This window comes from Ranitomeya imitator, chromosome 3 (assembly GCF_032444005.1).
Source record: "Ranitomeya imitator isolate aRanImi1 chromosome 3, aRanImi1.pri, whole genome shotgun sequence".
Classification (NCBI taxonomy): Eukaryota; Metazoa; Chordata; class Amphibia; order Anura; family Dendrobatidae; genus Ranitomeya; species Ranitomeya imitator.
This window is the reverse complement of record NC_091284.1, coordinates 400,106,479-400,121,386: the sequence shown is the minus strand read 5'-3', so window position 1 is coordinate 400,121,386 and position 14,908 is coordinate 400,106,479. Positions and strand designations below refer to the sequence as shown.

At 46.4% G+C, this 14,908-nt stretch overlaps 1 protein-coding gene across 1 annotated transcript; it reads right to left on the bottom strand.

The window, feature by feature from the left end:
- Positions 1-4,616: 4,616 nt before the first annotated feature.
- AZIN2 (antizyme inhibitor 2) lies at positions 4,617-14,461 on the bottom strand. Its single transcript, XM_069757076.1, has 11 exons — positions 14,255-14,461; positions 14,075-14,152; positions 12,284-12,446; positions 11,725-11,898; positions 10,756-10,928; positions 10,511-10,645; positions 10,102-10,267; positions 9,850-10,012; positions 7,546-7,658; positions 5,314-5,528; positions 4,617-4,975 (listed from the first exon to the last, which is right to left on the bottom strand). Exons 3-11 carry the CDS (start codon positions 12,380-12,382, stop codon positions 4,837-4,839), a joined length of 1,377 nt encoding a protein of 458 aa, XP_069613177.1. The 5' UTR covers positions 12,383-12,446; positions 14,075-14,152; positions 14,255-14,461; the 3' UTR covers positions 4,617-4,836.
- Between the last annotated feature and the right edge of the window lie 447 nt (positions 14,462-14,908).

Sequence of the window (14,908 nt, the reverse complement as noted above, 5' to 3'; positions counted from 1 at the left end):
GGTGTAAAACGCTGCAAAATCCGCACAAAGAATTGACATGCTGCGGAAAATGCCGAGCGGTATCTTCTGTACCATGCATGTAGAAAAGCTGCGGAGACACCATCACGTGTTTCTCAACGCAAGCAGTAAATAGCCAGGTCTTTCACCGGGAAGGAACAACCACGGGAAGGGCAGCATCCCAAAAGGGAAAACCACCTATGCCCAAACATGGTATCCATCCACAGACAGCTGTTTCGGGGTATTTGCCCCTCATCAGTGTGGAGTAGAAAACTGGCTATTAGGAGCAGTGCCTAGTGAAAAGACTATAAACACAAGGATGAATGACCTCGGGGAGATCAAAACATCCAACACCACAGAGACACCATCACGTGTTTCTCAACACAGTGATCCAGAACACTGCCCCCATCCAGATCACTGCGTTGAGAAACAAGTGATGGTGTCTCCACGGTGTTGGATGTTTTGATCTCCCCGAGGTCACTCATCCTTATGTTTATAGTCTTTTCACTAGGCACTGCTCCTAATAGCCAGTTTTCTACTCCACACTGATGAGGGGCAAATACCCCGAAACAGCTGTCTGTGGATGGATACAATGTTTTGGCATAGGTGGTTTTCCCTTTTGGGATGCTGCCCTTCCCGTGGTTGTTCCTTCCTGGTGAAAGACCTGGCTATTTACTGCTTGCGTTGAGAAACACGTGATGGTGTCTCCGCAGCTTTTCTACGTGCATTTGCATATTTCCCATAAGGGATGGGGGCAGTGTTCTGGATCACTGCGTTGAGAAACATGATGGTGTCTCCACGGTGTTGGATGTTTTGATCTCCCCGAGATCATTCATCCTTATTTTTATCTTCTGTACCATGGGCACAGCGGATTTGGTTTTCTATAGGTTTACATGGTACTGTAAACTTGATGGAAAACTGCTACGAATCCGCAGCGGCCAATCCGCTGCGGATCCGCAGCCAAATCCGCACCGTGTGCACATAGCCTAATTCTAACCCTAAACCGAATTGCAACCCTAACCCTAACCCTAGTGGAAAAATAAAAAATAAAATATATTTTCTTTATTTTATTATGTTCCCTACCTATGGTGGTGATAAGGGGTGTGGGGTTATTTACTTTTTTTAAAATTTTGATCACTGTGATATGAGCTATCAGTGATCAAAATGAATGAACGAATCTGCCGGCCGATTTGGCGGGCGTACTGCGTATGCGCCCGCCATTTTGGAAGATGGCGGCGCCCATCCTAGAAGCCGGACACCTGGAGTGACCCCGGGACTCTGGAGGTACGGGGGTTGGGATCGGACAGCGCGGGTCACCGGACAGGATGGAAGGGAGAGGAAGGCAGCGGAGGACATAACGGAGGGTAGGAAACACTGGCGGCGGGGTCAGATCGGGGTCCCGAGCCATGGCCGATGATATTGCAGCATTGGCCATGGCTGGATTGTAATATTTCACCAATTTTCATTGGTGAAATATTACGATTGCTCTGATTGACTGTTTCACTTTCAACAGCCAGAGTGATCGTAGCCACAGGGGGGTGGGGGAGGGGGGTCGAAGCCCTGGGCTCAACTACCACGCCCCTTGTCCCTGCAGAACGGATGAAATTGGAGTTAACTCTTTCACCCGATCTGCAGGAACGTGATCCTGCCATGACGCCACAGGTCGGATTGGCACAGACTTTCATGATGCCTACGTGGTGTCACAGGTCGGGAATGGGTTAATGGTATACACCTCTTGCTAGGAAAAAAAAAGTGTCCACGAAGATGGCACAGCCATCGGATCGCCGATCAATGTAAACTAGGTAGCAGGTCGCTGAGGGATCAGTAAACTGTCAGAAGCCATACACATGAACTCCCCCTCACCCCCACAGGCCACTCTGCATCACGAGCATGTCATTAACTCAAATCTGAAAATACAGATTAAACAACCACAAGACGGATTTCATCAACCAAGGTATCATTAATCAGTATAACGGCACAAAACTGACACTGTCAGTAGGTTACTGTGCACAATCCTGCTGACATGTTCCCCTTTAAAAGCTCCTCCATCCTTTTGAACATTTTTTCCCCCTCAAGCACAGCTGCACCCTCCCCATTGAGGTGCAGTCTGTCCTGCCTGTACCCAACAGTAGTACGCCCAGTTATCCATGAACCCAACCCTTTCTGCACCAATTTCTAAGCCACTTATCTCTCTAGCTCCTGCTGTCTTTCTAGTGACGCTCGTGGCACCGGCCGGATTTCTAAAAACACCACCTTGGAGGTCCTGGCCTTCAGCTTCTCTTCTAGTTCCCTGTAATCATTTTTAAAGGACCTTCCTCTTCCCTCCAACTGTGCAATTGGTACCGATGTGCCATAACCGCTGGGTTTTTACCAGCCCCACCTTTCAATCTGTGTGATTCGCAATATGCTGAACCAGAGCACCTGGCAAAAAAAAAAAACACTGTTCGGCATTGACGGCCTTGGCGGCAGATGACCCTGCCTGTCTGCCTAATTATAGAGTCCCCTACCACCAATGTCTGTGTGGCCTTTGCTGCACTCCCATTTCCCTCCTTGCAGCAGTCATTTTCCTGGTTGCTCAGATAGCTGATGCTACTGTGCAGGCGCCACAGAGACAGATTTTTGTTTTCCAGAATACATGCATTACTAAATACAATAATTTAATGCATATTATAAATGCATTCATGCTACAGCGCAGGCATCTGCCTGCTGAATGTGATTTTACACCTTCCCCCCCCCCATTACATCTTATATTCAGTATGTAAAATACGGGGCAGGTCGGTGGGGTGGAAATCAGTAACCTCTCAAGCCATCAGTAGGAATACCTAATCAGAGCACCGCATAAACCCCCCTCCCCCCACAGGCCGCCCCAGGGCACGGGCATATCGTTAACTGATAACTGCAACTAAAGATTAATGGTACCTTCACACATAACGATATCGTTGCTTTTTGTGACGTAGCAACAATATCGTTAAGGAAATCGTTATGTGTGACAGCGACCAGGCCCCTGCTGGGAAATCGTTGGTCGCTGAGGAAAGTCCAGAACTTTATTTCGTCGCTGGATCTCCCGCTGACATCTCTGGATCGGCGTGTGTGACGCTGATCCAGCGATGTCTTCACTGGTAACCAGGGTAAACATCGGGTTACTAAACGCAGGGCCGCGCTTAGTAACCCGATGTTTACCCTGGTTACCAGCGTAAACGTTAAAAAAAAACCAAACACTAAATACTTACCTTCAGCTGTCTGTCCCCGGCGCTCTGCTTCTCTGCACTCCTCCTGCATCCTGTGTCAGCGCCGGCCAGCCGGAAAGCAGAGCGGTGACGTCACCGCTCTGCTTTCCGGCTGACCGGCGCTGACAGTGCAGAGGAAAGCAAAGCGCCGGAGGACAGACAGCTGAAGGTAAGTATGTAGTGTTTGTTTTTTTAACGTTTACGCTGGTAACCATGGTAAACATCGGGTTACTAAGCGCGGCCCTGCGCTTAGTAACCCGATGTTTACCCTGGTTACCGGGAACCTCGGGATCGTTGGTCGCTGGAGAGCTGTCTGTGCGACCAAACAGCGACGCTGCAGCGATCGACATTGTTGTCGGTATCGCTGCAGCGTCGCTTAATGTGAAGGTACCTTTAACAACCACAAGACAGATTTCGTCACAGGTATCATTTTACCAGTATAACAGCGCTGACCTGACACTGTAGGTTCTGCTGAGAAGGTCCCTTTAATGCAGCTAATCAGTGGTGTGCTTTTAAAACTCAGTTTGGCAATATGCGGTTCACTAATTTTTCCCACAGATTTGCATTAGATGCAAAAAAAGCTGCATAAAATGGGGTTACAGATGTTCCCAAGTTTGCAATAACCACCATTTTTATATCATTTTCCTATGCCCGTTACCTCACGTCAGAATCTTTACTTCTGACAAAGAAACCTGGTTATACTTCCAAAGACCTCTCAATATAGCTACAATCTATCACACCAAAACATTCCTGCATTGGGTCCCATAAATCTGACAGTGGCCTTTATACAAACACAGAATGTTAGAGTTGGAAGGGTCCTCCAGGGTCATCTGGTCCAACCCCCTGCTCAATGCAGGATTCACTAAACCTTCTCAGACAGATGTCTGTCCAGCCTCTGTTTGAAGACCTTGAATCAATGTATCATGAATCCACCCAGCTGAAGAGCTTCTTGAATAGTATACACTTGTATTGTGCTGGTTTCACACTAGCGCTGGGCCGAGCTGTGGAGTGCTGCGTAGTTCCTCCGTTAAGCACCGCCACACCTCTTCCATTCAGCTCCGCCTACATCAGCATGCGTCCCCATCTTTAACATTGGGTACACAGGCCATGTGAATGTATGCGGATGCTTCTGCATGCGTCGTTTTGACACTGCACCAAACGCAACATGTTGCGGTTGGTGCAGCGTCAAAAAGGCATGCGGAGGCATCCACATACATTCGCATGGCCTGTGTACCCAATGTTAAAGATAGGGACGCATGCTGATGTAGGTGGAGCTGAATGGAAGAGGTGTGGCAGTGGGCGGGGCTTGACAGGAACTACGCAGCCCTCCGCAGCTCGGCCCAACGCAAGTGTGAAACCAGCCTTAGAAAATATGGAAAAAACCCATGTAGATAATAGAAAACATAAATATTTATTTAAAATTAAATACAATTTCAACTTACATTTCTACTTCAGTAACAAAACTCAGGCAAACATTTATGATACTTGTTAAGAGAGTTTATGTTGCATACTTAAAACAACAAAGCCAAGATTGGTCCCACATGCTATGCAGAAAACAAAAATTTTTACAGATTTTACGTATTGCTACAGGACATATTGGGAATGCCGAAGCTCAGATGATTCTGGTTGGTGCAAATGCAGGAGGTAAGCAAAGAGTATCGGAGATCTCCCAGCCACAGGACATTGGTGCACAAATGGTTTCCTTCTCTTCAACTTGGAATAATCCCTTCTGCAGCAGCTGAACAGCCTCCCTGGAAAAGACCAATCACAATCATATTTTAGGTTTGTATGAGGATTTGTTATAGATTAATAATTTATCTTTTTCATGAGTACATTTAATTATACTACTAACATTTTGCTTGCTTAAAGTGAATCTGTTGCTAGGTTTTATTCTCTACTCTGTGAGAGCAACATAATTTAGTGAAAAAAACAAACAAACCCAGACTCCAGCGATGTATCACTGACTAGCTACAGTTTTGATCAAATAACTACTAAGACATTAGACTTTAGGAAAGGTGCAAATGAAAAACAGGCGAAAGGGAACAAATGCAATTCTGAATCAGGCCCTATGTCTGGAGATCTATCTTACCAGGCTGCCCGTGGCATTGCATAGTGAATGCGGGATTGTTGAAAGCCGTTGAATGTAGAGGAGGCTGCCACTGTGTAAGCCCCCATGTTATCAAACAGGAGCCAGTCACCAAGTTGAAGCTCTGGTAGCTGAAGATGTTCTGCAATCTGATCTAAGCCATCACATGTTGGTCCCCACAAGCTGCTATTGAATAATGGCTGATCTGGAGAGGGTTTCTGATGGGAAAACAGAAAGGACTTATTTGTCAAAAGAGTAAAAGTATTCATTTGAATGCAAACTTTCAAAAAATGTAAAGTTTCCCCAAAATTACAAGTTATATGTTCTATTCATAAGATAGGGAACAACTTTCTGACAACCCTGAAAACAGGGCTTTGTAGAACTCAGTCTTTGATCCATTCATTGACATTGAGACTGCAAGAAATGGAGTGCTGTTCTTGGCTTTCTGCACCAGTTCCATATACAGGGTGCGCATTTATATGGATACACCTAAATAAAATGCGAATAGTCGGTGATATCAACTTCCTGTTTGTGGCACATTAGTATATGGGAGGGAGAAAACTTTTCAAGATGGGTGGTGACCATGGTGGCCATTTTGAAGTTGGCCATTTTGGATCCAATGGGAAGAGGGTCATGTGACACAAACTTATTGAAAATTTCACAAGAAAAACAATGGTGTGCTTGGTTTTAACGTAACTTTATTCTTTCAGGAGTTAATTTAAAAGTTTCTCTTTGTTTACAGCCATTGACATGTCGCAGAAGTTAACACGTGAGGAGCGGATAGAAATTGTGTTGATGTCTGGTGAACGCAGTACCCGGGTCATTGCAGCAGATTTCAATGCAAGACACCCTACGAGACCACCCATCTCCCATGCTACAGATAGCAAACTGCTTGCCAAATTTGGTGAAACAGGTTCAGTGTTTGATTTGCCAAAATGTGGACGCAAGAAAACAGTCACTAATGAAGAAACATCAGTGGCTGTCCTAGCTTCATTCAGCAGGAGCCCACAGCGTAGCACTCGCCGCATGTCACTGCAGAGTGGCATCAGTCGAACATCCCTTTGGTGGATATTAGCTACTCACAAATGGCACCCTTACAAAATCCAGCATCTCAACGAGGATGACCCAGATCGGCGCGCTGAATTTGCAGAATGGGCAAAACTAAATTTGGAACAGGACCCTCAATTTACAGAGATCATTATGTTCAGTGATGAGGCAAACTTTTTTCTGAATGATTAAGTTAACAAACAAAACCACCGCTATTGGTCAATGCCACTGGATATGTGAAATTGCTACATGATATGTTGCCCGTTTTTCAAGCAAGATTGTGCACCAACAAATTATGGGTGTCAGATCCAAGAATTTCTACATGAACAGTTTTGTGGAAAGTGGATTGGTAGTCATGGGCCACTTTAATGGCCACCAAGGTCTCCCGATCTGTCCCCCTTAGACTTATCTTTGGGGTCATCTGAAGGCAATTGTCTATGCTGTGAAGTTGCGAGATGTGCAGCATCTGAAACAACGGATCCTGGAAGCCTGTGCTAGCATTTCTTCTGTGGTATTGCCATCAGTGTGCCAAGAGTGGGAGAAGACGGTTGCATTGACAATCCAACACAATGGGCAGCACTTTGAACACATTTTGTTAGTGGTCATAAACTTGTAAATAACTCACGAAAGAATAAAGTTATCTGAAAACCAAGCACACAAAATGGCCGCCATGGTCACCCCCCATCTTGAAAAGTTTTCCTCCTCCCATATACTAATGTGCCACAAACAGGAAGTTGATATCACCAACCATTCCCATTTTATTTAGGTGTATCCATATAAATGGCCCACCCTGTACAATGAATGGCGCAGAGGCCAAACATGTGCAATCAATATGGAGCCCTTTTATCAGGTGCAAATTATTCCCTATTGCATGGATAGGAGATAACCAGTGATGTTAAAAAAAACCCTTTAATTAAAAGCTAGCAGAACTGGCACCAACTCATAGAAAGATTTTTTTCCATTCATAACCATTTCTGTTATTGATATGAACTTTAAAAATGGCATTGGTCAGAGTTGCACATCTAATGAGACATGTTTAATATCAGTGTAATTAAAGTATTCTTGCTTGATTTAAATATTAGCAGTGCACATGGGAAAGTTGGATTTTCTCAAGTTAAAGGCTGATCACCAGCTTTAAATATAGGCATCACCCATGCAAAATATCCATAGAAATGTATCAGACAATACCTTGTGAAGAACAGGTTTAGGGTGAGCATGGTCAAAGAAGATGCAGTTGAACGACCCATAAACACCATCATTGACATAATACATGATGTTCTTGTTAGGACAAGTTTCTTCATCTAAAAATAAATAATTACATAGTGAACCATATATCTAGACTAAATATCACATTAAAAAAAGCAAGTGTTATGGTAAATGAGAAATCAAGCAATAAGAACATCGTAAAAAAAAAATCTGATCTAAGTATCCCATTTTCAACTTTGCCTGAAGAAAAGGTTTTCCACTTTAAGACTTAGCCAAACTGATTTTCCCCTTTAATTGTGCATTAAACCAAATATTACGTTACACTAGAAGTATAGCACTTGAGGGAGATTTTATTAAAGTATGGCGTAGGATATAAATATCAGATTGGTGAAGGTTTGACATCTTCAGCTGAAAATCACGTACTACAGCTCAGTCCCATTCACTTTAATAGGGCACAGCAGCAGAGAGTTGGCGTACCAGCTCTTTGACCTATCCTAAAGACATATCAATATTGAAGACCCGAAAACCCTATCAAAAGGGAACCTGTCTTTGGACTTGTGCTACTCGAATAGCAATGAGCGAACGTGCTCTGGTCTTATCCGAGCATGCTCGGGTGTCAAGAGTATCTTGGCATGTTCGAGCCCCTGTGGCTGCATGTTTTGCAGCTGCCTAGACTCAAACATTATCTGAGCACGTTCGCTCATCACTATCCCAAAACCATGGGCAGAATAAATTAGAGAAAACATACTTTGAGCATGTTGTCAGGTACTGCGATTTTTAGATGACAAGCCCAAAGACAGTCCACGGTGGCTTCTCCCTGGCCGGATCCCCTTGACTGACAGTTCTCTCCCTATGTCTGTACATCAGAAGAGACCTGTCAGTCAAGAGGATTTGGGCATGAAGAAGCCACTGGAGACCGGCAATAATACAGCCAGTGTCCAATTCATCCTGTCCGTGGTTCAGGCAGCATGAACCTTCTGCTGTATACCATCTAAAACACAAAAAAAAAAAAAAAAAAAAAAAAAAAAAAAGAGTAAAAAGGGAACCTGACAGGTCCCCGATGCCCCCAGAACTAGCAGACGTTGTCTGCATATATAAATTCCCCAAACCCATAATCCTATTGAGGTAGGCAGTAAGCACTTTAGTATGTAATAAAACACATATTCAACCACACCAATGGTACAAAGTGACTAGAAAAAATGTTTAGGAATACATTTTTATTAAATACAAAATATTTAAAACTAAATTTTAAAAAGACAGGGGAGAAGATGCCTCCAAAAATTTTCAGGGAATGGTACAGTGAGATGGAATGAATAGATGAACACTGCAAATTTAGGAAAAAGGACTTAAAGTTAGCCTGCTGGGTGTCTTTAAAATTTAGTTTCAAATATTTAGTATTTAATAAAAATAATGTTATTCCTAAACACTTTTCTAGTCACTTTGTACCATTGGCTTGGCTGAATATGTGTTTTATATATAAATTCCCTGCCCAACAGTCCCTTTATCGCATTACATACATAAACAGATCATTATGAAACGTATGTAATTTGATTAAGGGACTGTTTGGCAGGGAATCTATACATATATGCAAACAAGTGCTGCTGGTCCTGGGCGCACGGGGGACCGGAGTGGTTCCCTTTAAAGGGAATCTATCATGTAAAGTAATGCTATTAACCTGCAGATATGGGGTTAGTCTGCAGGATAATAGCCTTTATTCATTGTGCAGCGCCTGTACGGAGAGCCCCGCTGCCAGGAGGAAATGAACTTCATTGCCCCTGACATCCTCAGTCTTTCAGTCATAGGCGTAGTACCAGGGTGATGTGGCTACAGCTGCCGATCTCTATGCACAGAGCAGTGACAAACTGTTCCGGTGCCACCCCGGTGACTGACAGAATGAGGCTCCAGGGGAAGGGGGGTTATGGAGTTAATTTCCTCCCAGCAGTGGGGCTGTCCGTGCCTGTACCGCACGGTGTCAGAATGTTAACCTGCAGATTAACCCCATATAGCTGCAGGTAAATAGCGGTTACATGACATAACGGTCAGTGAGAAATTTCTATACCTTATATAATCAATAGTTTAAGCATTGGTGCAAAATTTTAGAGTATTTCACCATATAAAGACACGTTTCTAAAAAATAGTTAGTATGAAGTGCATGTTCTCCTTAGATCTTAAATAGACAAATAAAATGCTTAGCCATTTCCAGTTCATGTCCTAGAAACAATTGCATCAGTACTGAACGCTACTGAAAGCTTTTGTGCCACGGCAATACTGACGTGTAGGACGTACCATCTGATCCCGAGTTGTCCAAGTGCACTTCCTTCTTAGCAATGATGTTTACGGCCAGAGAGAAGGCGGATGCTACATAGTATCTTCCGGGTTCCGCAATGATTTTCACAGCGGAGCCTTCGGGGAAGTACAGGTCCAGTGCTGGGTTTATCACTGCTGAAATCTGTTTCCAAAATACACGCCAAGTTAGTTTTTCATGCACGGGCCGACATTCACAGAATGTGCTCAAATTCTAACAGTATGTTTTCTTACCTCTTCAAATCGAATTCTGGACTCATCAGTCCCAGGGAAGCCCCCTCCAATATCCAGCAACCACATCTTGTACCCAAACTCTGATGCCATCTCAAACACCAGCCTGGCATCGGAGATGGATTGCACGTATGCCTGGGGATCGCTGCAGCCGCTCCCCACATGGAAACTGAAATGAAAGCTTTGTATTTTAGCTACAAACGAAAAAGAAAACATTTGCTACAAATTGTTTGCACTACAAGTAAACAGATCTGCTATGGAAATTAGCATCAGAACAGTATACGCTGACTTTACAGGTCATTCTTCCAAATGACCAAATCATCTGAAATATAATGAAGGTCTAGCTGGAAGAGTCTAGGTGGCAGTAGCTGTCCTAAACCCCAAAAATGGTATTCATAGCTATAAAACTTACCTAACACCAATAACATCGACATTTAGATTCTTAGCCATTTCGAGAAGCTGCCTGCAGGATTTTAAGGGTGCCCCAAATTTCACACTGAGTCGGGAAGAAGACTTGGAGTCATCAGTAGCAATGCGAAGTACCATCCTATGAACAGAATATCTCAGTTTAGGTGTTGGACGCTCTAGGCACTTTTCAGATGAGAGTGATGTAGCCTCCTATCTGTAAACTATGGCTTTTCAGCAGCAGGTACATACTTTGCATTCGGGTGGCTTCGTGACACTTTGGATAACTCGACTTCGTTGTCAAACGTCATCATCTGGACTCCATTCTTGGCAGCAAATTTAATCTGGGATATCTGCTTACATGGGTTGGCATAAATGATATTTCCTGGGCTTACACCTGTGCTTTGGACTAATTCAATTTCTGCCTGTGTAGAAGAACAAAGAATCGAGTGTTAAGGTACCTTCACACATAACGATATTGTTAACGATATCGTTGCCATTTGTGACGTAGCAACGATATCGTTAATGAAATCGCTATGTGTGACAGCGACCAACGATCAGGCCCCTGCTGGGAGATCGTTGGTCGCTGAATAAAGTCCAGAACTTTATTTCGTCGCTGGACTCCTGCTGACATCGGCGTGTGTGACACCGATCCAGCGATGTCTTCACTGGTAACCAGGGTAAACATCGGGTAACTAAGCGCAGGGCCGCGCTTAGTAACCCGATGTTTACCCTGGTTACCATGCTAAAAGTAAAAAAAAACAAACACTAGATACTTACCTACAGCTGTCTGTCCTCTGCTCTCCTCCTGTACTGGCTGTGAGCCGGAAAGCAGAGCGGTGACGTCACCGCTCTGCTTTCCGGCTCACAGCCAGTACAGGAGGAGAGCAGAGAAGCAGAGCGCAGCGCTGGAGGACAGACGGCTGTAGGTAAGTATCTAGTGTTTGTTTTTTTTACTTTTAGCATGGTAACCAGGGTAAACATCGGGTTACTAAGCGCGGCCCTGCGCTTAGTTACCCGATGTTTACCTTGGTTACCGGCATCGTTGGTCGCTGGAGAGCGGTCTGTGTGACAGCTCTCCAGCGACCAAACAGCGACGCTGCAGCGATCCGGATCGTTGTCGGTATCGATGCAGCGTCGCTTAATGTGAAGGGGCCTTTACACATACAATATTCCACATTGCAGCATGCAGGCGGAGATTAGGTGAAGGTCCGCCATTACCTTGCTGGCACAGTCAAAGCCTGCTCCAAGTTCTGCTAGGATCTGGACTACACCTCTGCTGCTATTGCACTTCACAGCGTAGAAAGGCTTCACACGTGGCAGAGCTTTAAGAAAACGCAGATGCTTCCTCACAACATCCCCCAAATCCGCAACAAAGAAAGCATCCTTGTCATCCTGGAAACACAGGACACGAGTTAGAAAATGGAAATCGGCACACATTTTCTAAACAATTTTCTTTTATCATGAAGAATTTTACTTATGTGCACCACCCCTTCCCAAAAAAAAAAACCAAACAACTTTTGAAATGTCAGGTTTGATCGTTGACGGTCCTTGTTCTGAGCCTCCAACGACCTCTGAAATGGAGTGGCAGAATCGACCAGATGAGGGCTGCTCCCCTTGGGGTAGGTAGGATTAGAGACTTTTTATAGGATAACCTGAACCCTCTAAGTGGCAGGTGGGTCTCACTAGACCCCATGATTAAAATTGCTAACATGTCGCTATGAAGTCACAGGAATTTCTCTGGGTCAGGGATTAAACAGTGGTGCTACAAAATACTCACAGTCTCTGAGACGTCATTAATGATTTCCTCCATCAAGTCTCTGGCCACAAAGCCTTCCTCCACCATGATGAAGTCAGACTCCTGGATGTACCTTGGCATTTTTGTGTCCTAATGGGGTCTCGCGGACTGGCCAAAACTTTGTTGTTTAGAAGTATGCAACAAGCTGAAGATGACAATAGAAACAGGAAATATAGACATAAAATAATACCAATAAATCACATCAGGGATATTACACTTACAATCCTAATGAATACAGTAACATTCAGGCTATGTGCACACGATCAGGATTTCTAGCAGAAAATTCCTGAGAATTCCAGACATTTTCTGCAAGAAATCCGCAAGAAAACCGCATGCGTTTTTGCCGCGGTTTTTTCAGGACACTTCCCAATGCATTTTGGAGTGGGATAGCCGCAAAAAAACTGGAAAATTAATGAACATTTCCTCGTTTTTTGCCGCGATGCGTTTTTTTCGCGGAAAAAAACGCATCATGTGCACAAAACATGCGGAATTCATTCTAAATGATGGGATGCTTATTGTATGCTTTTTTTTTGCGGTTTTATAGCGTTTTTATCGGGAAAAAACGCGAAAAAAACGCAACGTGTGAACACAGCCTAAAGGGCACCGGCCACAGAGTGGGTGGTGCAGCCACAGGCGAGGGCACCGGTCATGGGTGGGGGGAATGCAGCTACAGGCGAGGGCAACCACAGGTGAGGGCAAGGACCAAGGGGGGGGGGGGGGGGGATGCAGGGCAGGGGGGAATGCATCCACAGGCGAGGGCAAGGACCACAGGGGGGGGGGAGGGGGGGGATGCAGCCACAGGCGAGGGCCCACAATGACCACGGGGGAAAGCGGCCACTGGCAAGGACCACAGGAGGGGAATGCAGCCACAGGGGAGGGCAAGGACCAAGGGGGCATGGCCACAGGTGGGGGCAAGGACCATGGGGGGGGGGGGGATTGAGCCACAGGTGAGGGCAAGGACCAAGGGGGGAGAATGCAGGGCAGGGGGGGAATGCAGCCACAGGCGAGGGCAAGGACCACAGAGGGGGGAATGCAGCCACAGGCGAGGACAAGGACCACAGAGGGGGGAATGCAGCCACAGGCAAGGGCAAGGACCAAAGGGGGGGAGAATGCAGGGCGGGGGGGAATGCAGCCACAGGCAAAGGCAAGGACCAAGGGGGGGGGGGGGGGGGGGAGAATGCAGGGCGGGGGGGAATGCAGCCACAGGCAAAGGCAAGGACCAAGGGGGGGGGGGGGGGGGGATACAGCCACAGGCAAGGGCAATGACCAAGGTGGGGGGGTATGCAGCCACAGGCGAGGGCAATGACCAAGGTGGGGGGGGGGAATGCAGCCACAGGCGAGGGCAATGACCAAGGTGGGGGGGGGATGCAGCCACAGGCGAGGGCAATGACCAAGGTGGGAGGTATGCAGCCACAGGCGAGGGCAATGACCAAGGTGGTGGGGGGGGATGCAGCCACAGGCGAGGGCAATGACCAAGGTGGGAGGTATGCAGCCACAGGCGAGGGCAATGACCAAGGTGGGAGGTATGCAGCCACAGGCGAGGGCAATGACTAAGGTGGGGGGGGGGATGCAGCCACAGGTGAGGGCAATGACCAAGATGGGGGGGTATGCAGCCACAGGCGAGGGCAATGACCAAGGTGGGGGGGATGCAGCCACAGGCGAGGGCAATGACCACATTTTGGGACTGAGGGGCACACAGTACAGATGGCAATACACATCATGGCAGTGGCCATAGTGATGCTGCAGTAGTGTCCCGCGGCCAGAAGTCCTCACCCGCTATCAGAAGGCCCAGGGAGGCGCTCCTCTCAGCTCAGGACGTGTGCGGTCGCCGCTGCTGGCGTCTTGTAATCTCTGCAGGAAGAGCATACAGTAATGAGAATGAGCATTGCGGCAGCTGGCGGACATGGTAGCACTGGCAGGCAATGCCACCCGGCCTCAGTAGTGGCTCCTCACCTTAAAACGCATTTACACGGCCGCTTCCCATGTGGTGGCAGTAAAAGAATGACCGGAATCCCGTCCTCCCCGCAGCGCGCTTCTGGATCTCTTGTCTTCACTAATGGCGGCGCATCTCCTTTATATAGTGACAAACCCTACAGTCACGTCATGGGTTTCCAGGCAACAGTGTTCTTCGAATTCTGTCTTTGCTCCGCCCATAGCCACGCCCACCTCATATATCACCATAGTATGAAGTGCAGGAGCCTGGGGAGTTCCCGGCTGTAGTAGCACGTGACGGTGACTAATAACGGCGGAATCCGTACAGTGTCACGTGATCAATTTAGTGAGGTCATCTCGTTTCTCAGGACATTTGGTGGTCCTTTCCAGTAACATGCTAGGGAATTGCTTAACTAATAGTTACCCAATGCACTCAACAACACAACTGCTATGGACAAGACAATGGGTGGGAGTTCATGTTACACAGAATCCCATCTGCAGACCATTGTCTACAGAACTAGCTTTCTGGTGTCTCACTATAGTGTGGAGGAGCGTTTATGTGCTATTCATCACTGGGGAGCAAGAATGACTGCTGCCCCTTACCCCTATACGCCCCTCATTCTGCTGCCCCTTACCCCTATACGCCCCTCATTCTGCTGCCGCTTACCCCTAATA

Coding starts and splice junctions, on each gene's coding strand:
- AZIN2 (XM_069757076.1), bottom strand. CDS start 12,382: ATGCCAAGGTACATCCAGGAGTCTGACTTCATCATGGTGGAGGAAGGC. Junction 10,646..10,755: donor CGAAGCCACCCGAATGCAAA/GTATGTACCTGC, acceptor TTCTGTTCATAG/GATGGTACTTCGCATTGCTA. Junction 4,976..5,313: donor GCAATGCCACGGGCAGCCTG/GTAAGATAGATC, acceptor GGTCTTTTCCAG/GGAGGCTGTTCAGCTGCTGC.